Genomic DNA, 19,808 nt, shown 5'->3' with positions numbered 1-19,808 from the left:
TAGTATGACAGCATTGCGTCAGCAAGAAGAAAACCTCTGAAACAGGCACCGATCGCAACGGTGCCTTTTCCCGAAAGGTTTGAGTGTGCACCCTTAGCACACTCAAACCTGTTTTTATGCGGTGGATAGGAACCGCATAAAAAAATCACACAAAACAAATCGTTCATTTTATAAATAACCTTGTCCGTTCGTCCGTTTTATAGATAATTTTGTCAATTAAGCCCCAATCTGATTGAAATTTTCATACACCGCACAAAAAAAAAAAAAAAAAAAAAAAACGCAAAAAAAAAAAAAAAAAAACAGGTTTGAGGGTCAGTTAAAAATGGAGCTACATGTTTTTATTTTTATTCTGCATGATTTCTATAATTAAATTGTGGCAACAGCTAAATTTAATTTATTGTTCTCGCGTTCGAATTCAATTCGTGTGCTGTTTTTATTCAATCCAAATGCAATGCGACTTACTTCTTGAGCTTCTGTGTGCACGTGTTTTGAGCTAATTCATGTGAATTGTATTATACAGGCCGCCAAAAAAACTGTTTTTTCCAAACTGTGAATGAAGTATTGATTGAGCCGGAATTTTCGTGCATCAGCGAGGGTGAGTGAATTATATTCCTTAGGAAATAATTATGCATGTCAAAGAGCCGAACAAAAGGAAAGCGGCGATTTAAGGGGGTCTAAGGACCCTTAACCTTCAAAATTTTCGACTTTCTGGAAAAAATATATGTTATGCATAATTTGATTCTGAACAATTTGATACCTTATTTTTTACCATACGCCAAAAACTTTTCAAGTTATCGTAAACATGCGTAAAATTTCCCTATAGAGATTTATGTTAATAGCAGCTGTTTAAGCCTCTTTTTCTCAGGTACCGGTTTCTTCGGTTTTCTCGTTTTGCGCGCATGATATCTCAGAAAGTTTCTTATATATTTCCATAAAACTTTTTATACATGTTTGTCCGGTATATATTTATGATCTGAACCTAAATTTTAACTAAAAATGAAAGGGTAATACTAAAAAAAATATATATTTTTGCCCAAAATTTTGGAAATTTTTGATTATGACTTGTAAAATTTCAAACAATAAATAAATAATTTAAAAAAAATTAAACAAATTTATGTTCAGGTCATAAATATAAACCAGACAAACAAGTATGAAAAGTTTTACGGAAATATATAAGACACTTTCTGAGATATGCGCGCAAAACGAGAAAACCGAAGAAACCGGCATCTGAGCAAAAGAGGCTTAAACAGCTGCTGTTAACATAAATCTCTATGGGGAAAGTTTACGCATTTTTACGATAGCTTGAAAAGTTTTTGTCGTATGGTAATAAATAATGTATCAAATTGTTCAGAATTAAAATATGCATAACATATATTTTTTCCAGAAAGTCGAAAATTTTGAAGGTTAAAGGTCCTTAGACCCCTTAAGACAATTTAACAAAATTAAAGGAGAAAATTTACAGTTTTCAAATGATAATGAGGATTCCACGGAATTAAAGTTCTTCGAAATTCAAAAACTAGTGAAAGTCTTACTGATGAGTTTAAATAAATTTCTGATTTGTATGAGGAATCGGCATTTGATTCTTTCATCATAGATCTGCTAAGTCAATGCGATGTGCGATGGATGAAAAAATATCTGACAATCGTATATCTTTTCATCCATAAGCTCACTTGTTTTGCATTGAAAAAGAGTTTCCTTATAACCCCGAAACACGTGTATGCAGTTATCTGCAATTTTGTACAATTAAACGTTGTTATTTCTTATTTTACTTTTCAAGCATAAAGGTATTTATTCACTTTCATTAGTTAATATTTGAAAAACACTGAATAAGTTTGTTTTTTAAATGCCATTAAATGTGAAAGCGGTCGAATGTAAAATGAAATTATTTTTCTATTAAGGAATTACTTTTTAAGTACACATTTATGTTTAAAAATAAATAACACAAAATATAGTTACCTGTTACGTTAACAACCCATAAAAGTTTACTATATTACGTTTTATTGAATTTGCATTGCATTTTCAGAATTACGTGACATTTACTAAACACATTTGTTCAGAGCTACATTAATACTATAGTTCAAAAATTCACAGGCATTAGCCATTTTGTAAATGAGGAAATGTTTAAAGTCAGAGTTACAGTTTATGCTGCCTCCTGACAGCCATTTTTGAATACTTCTTTTATCCAGAATGTACGATTTACCGAACTAGGTTCGGTTACAATCACTTCAGCTAGCCGATATTCTATTGTAGTGTAATTTTCCCGTAGAGTTCATTCGGTTGACATTTGCCCCCGAGAACTATTAGCTCTGTTTAGAAGGTCTTCGGGGCTGTTCAAAAGATAGTGTGTTGGTCGTTCGCGTTGTTTTTTCCAAATACTATATGCTTGTATTTGGATTGTTTGGAAGTGAGAGCCCGGATAGGAGAGTTTTTTCTTTTGTCAGACAGATGCACAGCCGCCGTAGATACCCGGTTCTTCCCCTTTTTCATCTTCCACTTCCGCTTCAGAGTCGCTGCTAAGCGGAAAATTCTGGTCTCCAGGAAATCGTACACGGTGAGGAAGGATATGCCCAGCCACAAGCCCACGTAGCCGCCAATGAAGCTCAAGATACCGATCGGCTACAAAACAGATTAAAAGGAGGAAAATGTATTGAGATCGTAAAACATATCAATTCTGAAAAATGAGTATACTTGAGCAAGAATGGTTCTTACCTTCATGCAGAAACTAATAAAATCAGATTTTATTACAGCACAAATTTGTAAATTAAATTCTGCAATAGTATTGATATTATCAATACTGATTTCTTAAGTGAAAAAAAAATTGATTTGAATTTTGACCTCTTGAATTCAAATTATGTTTTTCGCAATCACGAATGTGTGTGTATGTAGGCGTGTGTGTTTATGTGTGTGTGTGGGGGTATGAGTGTTTGTGTGTAGGGGGGAATGTGTATGTGTGTGTAGGCATATGTGTTTGTGTCTGTGTGCAGGCATGAGTGTTTGTGTATGTATAATGTCTGTATGTATGCGGGTGTGTGTATGTGTTTGTGTATGTGTAGGCGTATGCATGTGTGTGTGTGTGTGTGTATGTATGTGTGTGTACGTGCATGTATGTATGCGTGTAAGTGTAGGATATTGACGCAACCTGGAGACGGTTTTCGCTAGAGGAGCAGCATCGTGAGGCGGCAGGTCGACGATGATGCTGCAGAGGGTGCTGGCGGGAAAATAAAATGATAGGACCTCAAAACAGTCAAATGAAAGCAATAAGCAATCGTGATTGCTCAAAAAAAAAAAAAAAAAACTTTTTTTTTAAATGTGTGTGCGATATTAAAGTTGATGAATAGGCATTTAAACTCATCATATTTCAGCCAATTCACTGATCGAGTAACGCTGACGTCAGCAAGAATGAAACTCGCACCATAGCATAAAAATTTTATAATATTTTCTGACAATGTTTGGAATGCAGGGAAATGCTTTATTTTGATAAGGCAAAACTGGATCCGGTAACTTAGTGGTTTTACTGGTAAGACTTATTTCAGAGAATATAAAAACGAAAAAGTGGTCGAAAATTGACGCTATCCACTAGAGTTTAAAGTTCATCCACTGCAGTTAGGATTAAAATCTCATTTATCAAAATATCACCAAACAGGCAATTGCTTCTTTCAAATGTAGAAGCAATTTTCCCCCGTCATACCAAGGCGGGTGATTTTCTAGTTAGTTAATAGTCATTAAAATCATAGTAAGCTAAGAAAAAACTACAAAATTAACTTTATTATAGCACAACTTTATAAATTAATGCTTTCATATTGTTTTCATCAGTAAAATATTTCATTAAAAAAAAACTTAGGTACGTATTAAAGTTAATTTTATATGCATTTAAACTTTGTAAACTATAAAATGATGAACATGCATTTTTTTCTTACCTCAAATCGTGGTTTGTAGGTAAAAGTTGTAATTTCTAGGTTTTCGAAGTGTATGTGAACAAGTGTAGCACATCTAGAATTAAAAAACAAAAAATCATGAATTTATAGCAGCGTGATGGTAACGAAGCATTTTCATAACTTCAGTATATACATTGAAAATTAAAAAATTTAAATGCAATTTCTGAGGAACTTCACTTGAAGAGAGCTTAATCATGAGTCAGTGAAAATTTTTCTTCAAGTATTTTATGAAGAAGATCCATATTGACATCAAAGCTCTAATGTATTATATAGTGTGTTTCAAACGGATTTTTGCGAAATAAGAGGAATAATTGCTCAAATCAAGACGAGCAATGTTTACTTCTAAATCTAGAGTCGTGTTTTACTCTAAATAGCAGAAGAATGTGAATTGAGACAATCAAAATTGAGATGTATCCAGAAATTCAGAATAGCAAAGAAGGAATTGAAAGGAAGAACAAGGAAACCTTAAGATGCACCCATACACACTATATAGCTTCAGAAAAAAAAACAAAGTTAGATGCTCAAAGTGTCTGTTAAATTTAACGTTATAATATAACGTTAAATTTAACCGACAAATAAATCATAATTTAAGATTTATTTAGTTTCAAACCAAAGCGTTGTTGTTTCGAAGTCCAGATCTTTACCTATCTTCCACCAAGCATGGTTTTTCTACTTCTCACCAGAATACTACACGAATAGTTTTATAATGAAAAAGGTTGAGATTGTTAGCATTCGAAAGAGCATATTGAGGCCCCCGCTTTTTTTTTTTTTTTTTGACAAAAGATACTTGCCCTCGTGCGCTTGTTGTCGAATTACAAAGTTTTAAAAGTCTGCTGAAATTTTAAGAAAAGAGCCAAATTTAACGATACCAATTTCTCGCTGACGATTTTACCATCTGCATGAAGTAGGAAATTCATCTGAAAAGCGTACACTGTTAAAACTACAGGTTGCATTCGGCACCTTTCAGGGGTGAAACGCTTGTTCACCAGCGGCACCCATTACGGAGCCGAAATTGCACCTCTAACTAGGGTGAAAAACAGGCACCTTTCAAAAAGTAGGCAGCCGGGGTGAAAAGAATGAACCTACGGAGAGAGAAATGGCACCCTTACTGTAGATCCTCCCCCCCCCTCCCCCGTATTGTGTGCTTTTTTGAATATAATTGTGTTTTTTTTTTTTTTTAATAGTTTTGTTTTGATTCATGACAGTCTACGTTTTGCACACTTTTCACATTGCATGAATTCAGTACTGGAAATGATTAAAACTTGTAATTACAGCATTTGATCATATTTCAGAGTTTTCAACATAGTTAAGGAGTGCTCATTGCTTTAATTCATCTGATCATTCTCTACATCAGTGTTTCTCAACCTCTTTTGACCCACGGGTCGGTAAAAGCAAATGAAAAACATTGCGGATCTGTGAAATTTTTATCCTTTTCTTAAAAATAAATAATAATAATTATAATAACTCTCGGGGCGGTAAAAAAACTTGTGAAAAAACTCTGCGTACTGATAAGTTTTTTTTTTTTACAAAGTAATATTAAAAATGAATAAAACAATAAATATCTACAGACTTTATTTGGTATCAAAGAGTTGTCACAAATATATTTAAAGTGAAAGACGAGTAATTATTTCAATATCATAGTTAAGTTAATGATTATTTGTGAGAAATAACCGCACCGAAAGTAAAATGTAGATGTACTTATGAATTATTTACATGAAGAGCCAAAAATATTCTGGGATATTAAAGTTACGGAAAAACAAAATCCTTTCTCGAACGTTAAAAATTTCAATCAAGAGTAACAATAAAATAAAATGCATATGAAATTTTTCGACAGTTGAAAAACGTAAAGAAATAAGAAATTCCTAACGCTAACGAAACATTAAACGCTTGCAGGAAATGATTCAAACACTTGAACGAAAAAGAAAAAAAAAAGCTAGACGGAGAGAGATTTCCTTTTTATTTTTTTGCACTCGCTGTTGTGTAGTAATCTACGAAGCACAAGAATCATTTTTATTTAGGTTCTCACTTGTTGATTAGTGATAAATTGCGGTTATTATTTTGGTGATTAAATGTTGCTTATCGAGTACTCAAGAAAATAATGATAGATATATTTAGTAGCGTTTTGAATGATGGAAATTTCACGACAGTAACGGTCAACTGAAACTCAACAACTAACGGTACTACGGTATCGTAACGAACTACCGGTAACTGAAAAGCATTAAACGTACTTTTAACTATGTTTGAATGCCCTAAAACCTACAAAGTGATCAAAAGCTGTACTTACTTGTTATTTTAAAGAATTATCCTAGAAAAGTTGAGATTTAATCCAATAGTGTACTTCATTCAATGTGAAAGACATTGAAGCCACGCTTGGATGCAACCTATCATTCATCCGCCATATTGAAGTGGTTGAATGGTGAATGTATGCCGGAAGCGCATGCGCTAGCAAGTCATTTTGCGATTGCTTGCTGTTTTGGCACCCCTGTCTACGATTGTCTGCTGTTTTGGCACCCCTGCTCTACTTCCTGGCTAGTATTTCACCCTTGGGCCCCATGCTTTCACCTTAGGGGGAACATATTCACTCGTCTGGAACCTCTGGTTGTAACAGTGTATAAAAGATGTCTTCCATTACTCGCCAATACTCACTGAATCTGGCAACCTTTCTTTTAGTTTGGCAGACTTTACGAAATCATATTTAGATAACGGGGACACGATGGCAGATATCTTATGCATCCAGGAAAATATTTTACTATTTTATTTCAAATGCAACTAATTTTAATTGCATTCATTATTACAATGTCGTGGGGTTACCTGGTCAGAATGAAATGGAACCATAGATTCAGTTTCGTCTTGATGAACAAAATCAAAACTCCTTTTGTGTCAAAACCATTTTTAAACCCTATGATATGTTGTAGACGATGTTGAATGAATTTTCAAAAATCTAACGCCTACCAAGGGATTATTATGTACTGGAACATTTTTATGTGCCCTCTGTCTCATGGTCAGCAAAATAATATCAGAGTTGTACTTCATCAAATACAGGCTCTGGTGGAGTAAAGTGGTCCTAAAATCCAGGTTTTTCAACTTATGTGGATTGTAAATAAGAGAAATTCTTGAAACACTTACATCTTCTTTTGTTGTAATTTTATATTAAATTAATTAAGAACACAGTGCAATGGAAATTTTAGAAAGAAAAAAGTTATTTAAATAGAATTTTGGTTTTCTTTTACTTATGTTTTTATGGGCACTTTTTCATTATGCATTATCGAATAAATCCAAAGTAAATTCAAATAAATGACTTAAGTACCTGTTTATTAAGTCAAGAGGTCCCCATCGCCCAAAATTCAGTGGCGCACTACTCAAAACCACAAAAAACTCCCCAAAACGAATGCCCCTCCCCCCCCCCCTTTCCCTCTCGTCGGCGGTAACCTCTGCATTGAGTATCCAGGCTCTTAAAAACTATTTGAAGCAAAGTCGACAGATGATTTTGATAACTTACAAAAAGTAAGGGTGAAGTATCTATAAAATGTCGCTTTTCTTTTTAAACCACTGAATTATAGTATTTTTATGTATTAAATTAATTATTTTTTCCCTTATCCTCTTTTAACTTCATAAGTCTGCAAACAAAGAACACATCTATTTATATCTGTTATTTATTATGTTATTAAAAATGGTATACTTACGATAGATCATTTGTGGACACACAGCTTTTCTAAACAGAAAATTGTAAAAAATTAATTTGTTTGTATCATTGAAGTAAAAAAATTTGAGTGACAAAATATAAATTTTTGAATAAGAAATTCCAAAAGCATTTTATTTGAGTTTTCCCGCTTATTTTTCCCAGTCGTTATTTTTAATGGTACGAAGGAAAAAAAAGTAAGAGAAGGAGACAAAGTAAGAGAAAATTAAGGTTATTTAAAGTTCTGTAGCCCATTACATTTAGCATTAGAAACTAGAGATCTAAATCCAAGAAGAGAACATCCAGGCGGAACCTTTTAAAGAAGGCCAAGGCCCAAAAACGGCTGTAGTACCAACTATGATGAAGTGTTATTTCAATGTGAGCATTTAGAAAATATTTGTAAGAGAAAGAAAACTTGAGTGTCCATTTTTATCAGTAAATTTTATTTCTCTTTTGAAGCTTTTCATTTTTAATGACAAAAATAACACCCAAATTAAATTTCACATTAAAAATTCAGGCACTTGGGAAAATAGTTTTCATCAGTCCCCCCCCCCCCCACCAATTAGCTAAAACATCCAGAGCACATCCAGAATTCACCTTCTAGAAGGGAAGGTGATAAGTTCTTACCTGTATATGAACTACCATGTTAGAATTTCTAATATGCTTTGAAACCAACTCTAGAGGGTTTTGCCCAGGTCAACGGAGAAAAGCTTTATTCCCATTTACCATATAAAATTTAGAAATTTAAAAAGTTTGTGACTCTTTCTGTTTAGGTCAATGTTGAAGTCAAAATATGATTCGAAAACCAAAGCGGAAAATGAAAACAATAATATTTTAGTTTCTGTAAATCGTATTCGTCAGTTTTTTAGAAATTTGAGCCATCGTATCTTTATTATCCGGCTAAAACTAACACAAAACCTTAAAGCTAGTTGAAAAAGCAGAAGTTCCAAATTTTGAAGAATATTCGAGGATTGCGTCTCACACAGTTTCACCACGTTGAAGACGCAAACGCCTATAAAAAGATATATAAATATAATTTTACAGTTTTAAATAGGAAGCAGGAATACATTTACAAGTTACATTTCGATTTTGTTTTAGTTTAAAAAAGTAATCCGTTTCAAGTTACTGAATATGGATAATGAAAATCGGAAGCTATTGTTCACAGAAATCCTTACGATTACATGAATATATATATATATATATATATATATATATATATATATATATATATATATATATATATATATATATATATATATATATATATATTAGGAGGACCGAAAATTAATGTGTGTGTGTTTTTACACATAAATTTATAGCAACTTTTTATTTTCAATCAATGAATAGTTTGTCTCGTTATCAACTACCTTTTTGTCATGTAGTGTATAAATTTTAAATTCAGCATCGATGCAAATCAATTGTTCTTTTAGCAAAATATCTGGAGATGGCGTTTTAGATATCAGTTAAATTTCCATATTTTTTCACATAGCGAGCGGAATGAACGGAAACTTAGGTGGGCCAATGCCGGGTGAGTATTTGGTGAGGCTTTCCCGTTACCCACTTATCCGCCTAAAGACGTTCATTATTTTTTCAGGTTTTTTTTTTTTGAGGGGGGGGGCGGGTTCAGAGCTACAATACATCCTCAGTGTAAAAAATTTAAAAATTTGAATCATGTCCAGAATGCTATTTCCAGATTAAATTCGATCCTGGATTAGAAGTTCGAACACTACATGGCAAAGCAACGTTGATGACGAAGGTCATTCCTTTTTGGATGAAAAACAACTTGTTAAACATTCATTTCTTTGGAAACAATGACGTTACTTTCCGATCCTCCTCACATTAAGCTGAAGTTGGCAATATGGCTTGAAAACCAAGAGTTCGGGGGAGGGGGGAGAGTTCTGATCATCATAGCCGGGGGGAACAACCCCTCGTCGCTACGTTGACCGGAATTTTTTTTCAAGTTTTCTTTTTTATTTATTTATTTATTTATTTATTTATTTATTTTTTTTTTTTTTTTTTGACGTAAGTTCTCTGATCAAGTAATTAAAACAACGTCCTAAGTACCTCCCCCTACCCTTTCATAAATGAGATCGTTCCAATTTTTACTATACCAGTTTCAGACATAGAAAGGGAATATTTTCGGTAAACATGTCTATTTTTGGTATGGAGGCTGCGCCCATCAAACGAAAAATATTTTATCGAACAGATGACCCAGTTTGCTAATTGCTTGTAAGATGGAAAGAGATGAATGACCTCGTTGGGGCTAGAAAGAGATATTTCGCTGGTTATCCCGCCCACGCGTGATGAATTGCTATACATGAAAATTTACTAGAAAATGAATATTCGCCTTATTTTATGTTCAATGTCTCAATCAATGAAAAAAAATAAATTTAACTTTTTTCTCGAAAATTTATATTAGATTTTGGGAACATTTTCATTAGCTAACAGCGAGCTGATTTATATGATGGATATGCAATCAGCAGCATTTGGAGTTCATGAAATGATCATATAATTTATGGATATTTTTGGAACAAATTTTGAAGGTCAAGGCTATCCCTTTTGAATTTGGAACTGATAAGTGATTAATTTTTAGAAAACTTCGCAATGAGTTCGAGTAGAATGATTGTCAAAAATTATAAACATATAAATTCGCAAAACAGTAATTAGTCAATGTTTTCCAATCTCTGGGGTGCTCCTCCTTAGAGCGACATAGCAAAGGGGTACGCATTTTGTCACCAAAATTGTTGGACCAAAAAGAAAAAAATCATTGTTGGAAAATAAGATTCAGCATAAGTTCATACCTATGACATTCGAGTTTGAACGCCCCACAGAGGGATATTTGAGCTAAAAAGCTGGCCAAAAGTCGAAATGTCAACTTTGCCAATTGGTGTCGGCCTTAAGTCTCAAAACAGATGGATAAACATGTCATTATGTGGAAGTGTTCTTTTTTCATTGAAACTATCCACAAAATTTTCCCAGCAGTCGGAACATGGCACTTTGATGATTCGTTTGTCTTTGTTTACGACATTCAAGATTTTCAATAAACCTTCACCGTGTTATTATTCGCGTTAAAATTATATTAGAAGAAAAAATTATTATGGTTTGACTTGGGGAAGGTTAATCTATTATTTATCAATTTTTAATTTTTAATACTGTTAGTATTTTTTAATGCAATTTTTGAAGCCTCACAAAAATGCCATCCATTTTTTTGAAAAAAATTTATGTAAACTAATGGTTTTAAACACTTTACTCATTTGTACCACTTCTAAGTTATACCCTATGTTACCTAGAATGTCTACTTTGATCGTCCGCAGCAAAAGTTTGCCCGAATTTGCGCGAAAAAATAATAAAGCTATAAATAGAGCGCATTATTAATTTCATAATTTTTAGCTTTTCCGATTACTTTTAGGTTCTATGACTTCAGTCATGTGTAAGACTCAAAAGCAACTACAAAATATAATAAAAGACAGTACACAAAGGCTGTTTGATGCAAAGTTCAAGCAAATGAAAGTGAAAGAAAATTTCAATGAAAAATTCCTTTCTGATTCAAGGAACCCCGTAAAATTTGAATGAGCCCCGACTGTTGATCCTTATATTCTGCTTTTGAATTTATGATGTCTTATCTGTGTACGGTTATAAAACTATTTCAACGGTGTAGTTATTCATTAGTATTTAATAACATTCTAAACTACTGGACTTATACATTTTTCTTTTTAGTTTTTACGCAGTCGGGTTTTTTTTGTTTTTATTTAATAATTTTTTATTTGACACTTTTTAGTTAATTTTCATTGACTTAGTTATTATGATTATGATACGGTACATTTCGCAATCTTGTCATTTTATTGAGAGTGTTTGTATTGTGAGGTACAAACTATTAAGTAACTTGCGGTGGTCTAAACTACTGATAGTTAGTTCCTCTAGGGACCAAACTCCGCTTAAAGTTACATTTGCTTGACCTTCGGCAAAAATGCACGAACTTAAGTCAACCACAGCACAGCTATATAAACAACCAGTATAGCTCATGATGACGCGAAATCGGAAACGTCGTCAGTCAAATCTTTCTCGCAAAACTAAAAAAGCCTATCGAGAAAGTACACGTTGTGAAACTCAGTCTCTTGAATCAATTCAAAAACAAATGCAACATGTTAGAGATGAAAATCGAATTAGTAGACTTTCTTTCTTTTGGTGCTTACTGCACGGGTTTATTTCTGTGATAGGAACAAGGGACCCTCGGGTGTGATGTGATGATGCACGGGTTTATTTTGATGAGGACTACAATCTGAGTGTCTAGCCTTCGTTACGCATAATATACTTTTTATTACAGTACAGAATACAAATAAAGAACACATGAAAGAATTTACATCAGAAAGAGGGGAAAGTACATCCGGAGCGAGGGTGTCTTGACCCACCGCCTCAAGTGGGAGAAGCACTCGCTTAGACCACTCAGCCACTGAGATCCCAGTTAGTAGAGTTAGTAAACAAAAAAATTCAGGCAGCGAAAACTACCTGCATTTGTCGCACGCAGGTAGCGTGCGACACAGTATGCAACACCAAACGTGCGCCGATCCTGAACTGACAAAATATGGCAACTGGTTGTTGATATGGTGAATTTTGATTACTGTCATGTGTTTAGTGACACTCCCAAGGTTAAGACAAATCGATTGACGTAAGAATTACTAAAATTGACCAAGGCGTTTAGCCCCTAGAACGCCACATAGGAATACATGCATACATAGACTGATAAACACATTACCCTCCTTTGCGTAGCGTACGCGCAGTCGGGTAAAAAATATTACCCCGTTTTGTTTCTGGGTCTGACTTCCGTCGTCCTGGGTCAGTCCGTAGCATAAAATTGTCTTTCTATAGTCTCATTTACAATATCCTGTACTTGTTTTCAATTTATGCACCTGACTGAAACTTGTGAACCCAAAAATAACCGAAAAAATGAAAAATTATGAAACTAATTGTCTGCTCTATTTATAGCTTTACTGTTTTTCTGTGCAGATTCGTGCAAACTTTTGTTGCAGATTGTCAAAATGGACAATATTATAGGAAAATTAGGAAGTAGTACGAATGAGAGCAAAATATTTAAAAACATTCACTTCAACAATTCAAAAAAAAAAGAAAAAAAGAGGGATGTGTCTTTGTGAGGCTTGAAGAAAGGCATCAAAAGAAATAATAGAAATATATACATATAAATTGATGAATAATGGAGTACAAACCTTGCTCGAGCCCTTCCATAGTAAATATTCCTTCTAATATCCCTTTTAACGCGAAAAATAAGACAATGACGGTTTGTTGAAAAACTTTAATGTTCCAAACAAGGACAACCGAATCATGAAAGTGTTAAGTTCCGATTGCTGGTAACTTTTTATGGTTAGTTTCAGTGCAAAAAAGAACGCTTTCACATACTGTCATGTTTATTTACCAGTTTTGATACTCAGGAGCGACAATAGCCAGTAAAGTCAACAATTTCGAATTTTGGCCAGCTTTTTGTATCAAATACCCGTCTGTGCGCCCGCATTAAGAACGTAATATACCTAACGTCTGCGAAAATAGAGGATTTGCTGGTTAAACACGATCACGCTGCATAAAATACATGCAAACATTGCAGAACCTCTGAATGCAAGAGTTCAGTTTATCTGAGGTGTAAGACACCCATCTCACAAGTAAAAACTTAAAATATTTCTGCGGAGAAAAACATTCATTTCGGAAGCACTTTCTTGTTTTCAAAGGTCACTGGGAACACAATTTTTAATAAAATGCATTAAGTAAAACTATACATCATGTCGTTAAAAATTTAATTGAATGTAAAAAAAGATTTTCATTTATTTACCCTACTTCCTTCGCTATCAGCTTCTTGTACTTGAAGTTCATATCTTCTCATCCTTAAAAAGAAAGAATGAAAAAAATAAATTTTTTTCTTACGCAGATCATAAAAAAATTACCTTTTTTAAAATGCAATTACTCGGAAACTAAAGTTTGCAGAACCAGAATTATTGCTGGTAATTATTTTTTATTCTACATTTGAAAAAAAAAAAGTCATAGTAAATTGCTGTTTAATAACCAATGCAAAAAAAAGTAAATAGATTTTACTGCACAGACATTCAGAGTGACTTTGAGCTGTGCCGGTTAGCTTAGCGCCACTTTTTCAGCATATTTGACATTAAGAAAACCCTAGAAAGCCCAGTGGTGCATTCTCCAAGCAAGCTTATGAAATAAATTTTTGAGAATCTATTTAAGAAGAAAAAAATGTTGTTGGTGATATTGTACACATTGCTCAATGCCTCATTCAATAATTTTGAAGTTACTATTTGGCAGCTATTTCTGACGTTCCTAGGTAGCACAAGTAACGTTTAAACGTTTCATAAACGTTTTGAAATGGTTGCCACAACGTAGACAGCCATTTCAAAAGGTGCTATTAAATACCTGCTGTTCCGACACTAGTATTCTATGAAGTGTTATAAATTATAGAAATGTTGTGATGTTGTGAAATAAAGGGGGAACTCTTAAACATTCAGATATCTTATTTGTTACATTTTATTTGCAGCACTACTTTCGTTAAAATAATTTATTTTGCATCCCATTTCCGCCATGTTTCAAAGTTACTATAAACTGCAGGATATGGCCAAAGAGGTTAATATATCAATTTTAATGGATTAATTCATTAATATTTCTTAATTTTTGGAAAACTATAGAATGGTTTTGGAGTGCTTCTCCCGTCTTGTACCAATAAATGTAATAGAACTATTGAATTAAACAATTAATAGAGTTAAATAGAAAGAAACATTGTGACTGAAAGTTACCCTGAATGAGTATTTGATGCACACGAAGTGAAGCACAGAAATCAGTGTAAAACGAAATGGATTTGTTTATTTTCTGTAATGCATCTTATTGAATTTTAGTATTTGATCAATGTTTAAGCAAAATATTTTTACATACTTGCAAGGTGATGAACAACTTTTAGCACATTCGAATCTGGTTTCTTTTGCGAAATTGCTGATAGCTAAAATGGTAAACATTTTGAATTAGTGATCCCAAATATTTATAGATTTTTAAAAAAGAAATCAATTTCTGAAACAATAACTTACGCTCGAGACAAATTGTTTCGTTGTGAGGATAATCGATTCTTCGTTCAGCACATCCGAAGAGAAATAAAGACTTTTCCAATCTACATTTTTCTTTGCACATCTAATAACGAAATGGACAGAACTGTTATAACATCTTTCAAACAAATTTAAAGTTCTTCGGAGCATAGTTAAAATATAGTGCAATTTAAGGTGAAGTTTCATGATATCCCTTACCCCTATCCCTAACCGATGAGCTATCCCTCTCAGTGAAACAAGGGACGACCGCATACACTTGATCCTTGTCTCTGTACGAAAATGGAAGGAGGGAAAAAACATTATATGAGGCAGTGAGAAGAAAAGGGCTGCAAATGGCAAAAATAAAAATTTGGAGATTACCAGTACACATAGTAGGTGAACCTCTCCTCTGTCTTGGGGCAAGAGATAGTACTAGTAGTTCTGGTAGGTGCTGTTATACAGCATTAATTGGAAAAACTTTTTAATGAAATCCTGCCAAGGACCTTAGTTCTTTAAATATCTTTTACTCAACACTTTAAAATATCCACGTAGATCCCTTTGCTTCTCACTGCCTCATATAATCATTCAAAAAAAAAAACAATGAAACGGCCGAACCAGGCAAAGACAAAAGTCGAACATCCAAAAAAGAAAAAAAAAATGAAACGGCCGAACTAGGCGAAGACAAAAGTCAAACATTCAAAAAAAAAAAAAAAACTTCCATGCAGTGAATCTACTCAGAAAGTATAGTTTTAATTAGACCGATTCTTCCGCCGTTAAAAGTACTACAAAATTGCAGACGGTGGGTATCATGTATTGAATTTTAAATATGTTTTTTGCGCATGCGCTGTGATCATTTATCTTATTGAAAAACCTTCAACCTTCTTCCTATTTAATATTTTCTTTTCAAGTTTTACCGTTTAACTTGTGGTGTTGGTGGTTATGTCAGAGGTGGAATATTCACTACATGACTCGGTTGTAGTAGATCATTGTTTAATGCACATATTCATACGTTCACTCTTCCAGAGACAATCTTGCTCTGACTGCTAGTGCTGATTCTCAGTTAGCCTTGTGGGAGTTCAAGTGGTTGCGCAATTGGGGTTTCCATAGTTGCGCAATTGGGATTTCTCCTTTTGCATGAACTGATCTGATGAATTTATGGGTTTCCCACAAACTTGTCGGGTGATCTAGGGTAATTCCTGATTAAAAAATGCATACACCCATTTCACGAAAAAAAATGTTTAAGACTGAATTTTAATTTTTGGAGAAAGTTTGATCACGAGTGAAACAAATCCTGTACAACTTTCTTTGCCTTGAAAAAATTAGAGCTTTTTCAAAATATATTTCAAATTTTCAGCGATTTTACTCTTAGATTTGTGCATTTCTTGACCACTTCTGGGGAACTTAATGATCAGTGATCAAGGCATTTTTCGAGTGGTTATACAGCCAATGATTTATAAATAATACATCAGATGAAATAAACTCACAAGCCTTAGTTAAGCTTCAGACAAGAGAGATAGAAAAGAGCGTTAAAAAAAAGAAAGAAAAAAGGAAAAGAAAAGAAAGAAAGAAAGAAAAACTTTACACTAAAATCTCCAAACATGTTTGAATCCCCTTCAATAACCTTTTCTTTCTTTCTTTTTTTTTCCTTAGTTTTAAGTATTCTTACTGTTTTTATAGCGATTGCTATTTATAAATATTAACTCACCTAAAAGAGCTAAAATTAAGTCTCCGTTATCTTCTTTTGATCATATTTACCATGACAGATTTTAATGAACATGATCACCAATTACCCCAGTGATCAATAGTTGCCCCATCTATAAGGAGTAACATTTGAGATACCACACTGTAAATAGTTTTTAATTTTTACAATGGATGTCGGAACATTAATCAAAAGCTAATTTTATTTTGAAAGGAACTTTGAAAAGTAAATCAATAATTGAATGTTTTAAGAGAGAGAAGAGGATCTTTGTAAATATAGGTTTATTTGGAAGCATATCTTTGAAATAACTACTGTCTGTTTTCTTTTGACGAAACCTCCCACGAGTTTGCGCATGCGTCAGGTCTGCTCTGATTTTATCAAAATAGGGATGGAAACCCGGAAGTAAAAAAAATGCAAAATAACATGTGCAGCAGTTCTTCCAAAGTAGCGTCGAAAAAGATAGAGATAACAAGTGCGAGGAGAAAGGGCCCATCTTCAACTTGTCGCCCCTTTTTAAAATGGAATCTATCTCGAGTGCTAGTCTTCGCTTTCGAGAACGGACAGTAATTTAATTAGAAGTTTAGAAAATGCTTAATTTTATAAACTAAACAACATATTGGAAATGAGTAAATGTAGTCATATTGAAGAACAGCATTCTAGAATTGCAGGAAATGTTTCATATTTTATTTTAAATAAAGTTTTCAATTTAAAAAAAAATTAGGTGATCATTATTTACCCCGGAAATTATGTGATCGAGATTTATCCGAGGTCACCCTAATTTTAATTTATTATGAAATAACTCAAGTTTCCTATGTTTTAAACGATAATTTTGAAATTTTACGAGCAAAAGAAGCAAGAAAATTGGATTTTTCAAAAAAAAGTTTAATATCTTTAACAGCAAAGTTCTTCACAAATGTTAGTGCTTTTTTTTTTAATGAAACTATACATATTAACTTATAATATAAGCAAAAATCACTATCGTTTTTAAAATAAATCATCACAAATCTGCGTTCTACCAAAGAGGGAATTCTTGGAGTGACCACAGGGTAACCCCCGGCAAATTCCTAATTTTGCTAGTTTTTTTTAATTTTAGGAAGAATTAGCTTTAGCATTTTTCTTGTGGTCCAAGTTTAAAACACATTCTTAAAGTAATTTTTAAGCTATTCTATATTTTTCCTGTATTGTAAAGTGTCCGTATTATTTTTTCCAATTATTATTATTTATATTGTTTGGCACCAGTATATTATCGTTTGTACATTCTTCAATTTATAAGTACAGTATGAAAGATGTATATATTCATTTTAAACAGAATAATGGCGCAGTTGAAATTTCGTTCAATTGTTAAGTAGTAAAAGAACGTAAACCAAACTTGAAAGATGTTATTTTGCTGCTATTAAAGAATCATGCATTTTTAACTTGAATAAGTTGTGTTCTAAGGTAAAATTCCAAATTTTTGAATACGTTACGTCTGATGCCAGCATAACATTAATAATTGTATTTTCAATGCCTTATTGAAGACGGTATTTTTCAGGTATTATTATGAGTAAGAAATATTGAAGTACACTTTAGTGGTAAGTTTTCCTGTTCTTAAATTTATTGTTATTACCAAGTTCCATGCAATGTGTGCTCTGTTATTCATGTTAAAGTACCATAAAATACCGAAGGGGGAAAAAACAAACCTTTTCGGTCACAGGACCAGTGCCTCCATTCTGTCTCCATTGTGATTCATATTCGGTGCAATTGCTTTTGAATGGTTGCGGCAGTAGAATCTTCTCAGCCTGAAATGTATTTAAAAGTGATTTCAAAGCTCAAAAAAAAAAGGCACAGAATTTAAATTTCAAACTTAAAAATGTAAGCTAAATTTTCTAAACTTACTTGTTTACATGCAATATAAAGACAGCCCGAATAATGGCATCTGGAAACTGCAAAATGGCAGTGGCGGATTTACAGGTTTGAACGACTGACGTAACGCAAGTTCTTTTTTTTTTGGGGGGGGGGGGGGGATTAGTCAATCAGAAAACTATGTAAACCATTTATCGTGTGCAGGTTTTAATCCTTTTCGGGGCCTCTATGGTCACGGGGAGCCCCTCGTAATTGCGACTTGATGAATCCTCCACTTCAAACTGGAATAGTCAATAATCGAGCTAAAGGCAAATGCTGTCTCACCTTTTAATTTCATAACAGGGCTGTCTGTATATTACATGCAGTTCCGATTTATCCGCGGCTTAAGGGCGGTAACTTCCTACTCATTACATATTTCTTATGAGACAGAGCACCTAGTCTTATAACAGAAAGCGTATCTTGACTGGTTTCCTCTTCAAGTTTTACCAAGTAACAACAGTGTACAAATGAGGCAGCAAAGGAATGTAAGTGATAAAATTCAAAATTCTTGTAAAACGCGTTCCAAAATCAAACTTTACGTAAGCTTTCGTTGAAAAGTTTTTCTAATCCTGCTCTATAGCAATTCCTACGAGGGCTACTGTTACCACCCAAAAAACAGATGCGAATGTCTCCTACAATTTGTAGGAGTTATCTATTAACAAATTATTAATTTTCACACTTACACCCCTTTGTCTCTTGGTGCTTCAAACTGTAGCCAATCTAAAGTTTTCTAAACAGTGCAGTGCAATAACATGTTCTCTAAAAACCGAAGCAATGTACCTATTTTATACGTTGATATTTTTGTGAGCAGTGGTTTTGTATTGTTGGAATTTAGATATTATCTTTTAATGCAGTTAAAAAATATTACCTGCAGCATTTACAAGTTTTTACTAACCACCAATACACTCAAATTACACGTTTTTAATTTATTTGGAGATCCTTAAACAGTTCCTAGGTCAAGAATCTTTTATTTACACGAAGCTTCATTTGATTGTACTATGCAGAGCCTCAGTGGCAAGCAGTCAGCGTGTTTATTTCATACTTGAGGCGGTGGGTTCCTCTCACACTCGCTCCGTGTGCACTTTTCCTTTTTTACGTAGTAAATGCTTTCACGTGTGTATTCTGCGTCAATAAATGGATGTAACCATTTGCAAAGGAGGCGAGACTCATAGTTCGCATGATCTTCAATAAAACCTGAGTGGCAGCTCCAAATGTGGTGTGATGATTTAGCAGCAAGTTACCGCCCTTAATCCAGGGCTAAAGGCAGACAAGCAATATACCAGACAGCCCGATTATCACATCCAGAGACTGCAGTTTCGTTCTTATTACAATTCTTCAGCCTGGAATAGCCTCCAGCTCGGTTATGCACCAATTCAGACTTATGAATTCTAATAAGAACGAAATTAATATCTGGATGTGATAACCGTGCTGTCTGGTATATTGCACGTAGTTCTGGGTCTTAGCCCTGGGTTTGGCGCGGTAACTTACTGTTCAATACCCAAGTTTTGCCTTCAATTCACGTGTCGAAC

General features: G+C 33.6%; 1 protein-coding gene across 1 annotated transcript in view; it reads right to left on the bottom strand.

Moving 5' to 3' along the window:
• Positions 1–2,331: 2,331 nt before the first annotated feature.
• Positions 2,332–19,808, bottom strand: part of LOC129216376 (acid-sensing ion channel 1A-like) — a 32,829-nt gene continuing 15,352 nt past the window's right edge. Inside the window, exons 6-12 of the mRNA XM_054850591.1 lie at positions 18,078–18,176; positions 14,706–14,805; positions 14,557–14,620; positions 13,451–13,502; positions 7,619–7,647; positions 3,918–3,990; positions 2,332–2,616 (exon numbers count right to left, since the gene is read on the bottom strand). Of these exons, the coding sequence (XP_054706566.1) occupies positions 2,332–2,616; positions 3,918–3,990; positions 7,619–7,647; positions 13,451–13,502; positions 14,557–14,620; positions 14,706–14,805; positions 18,078–18,176 (702 nt within the window). The remainder of the gene's footprint in view (positions 2,617–3,917; positions 3,991–7,618; positions 7,648–13,450; positions 13,503–14,556; positions 14,621–14,705; positions 14,806–18,077; positions 18,177–19,808) is intronic.

This window comes from Uloborus diversus, chromosome 2 (assembly GCF_026930045.1).
Source record: "Uloborus diversus isolate 005 chromosome 2, Udiv.v.3.1, whole genome shotgun sequence".
NCBI lineage: Eukaryota > Metazoa > Arthropoda > Arachnida > Araneae > Uloboridae > Uloborus > Uloborus diversus.
This window is presented reverse-complemented; position numbering and strand designations above follow the sequence as displayed.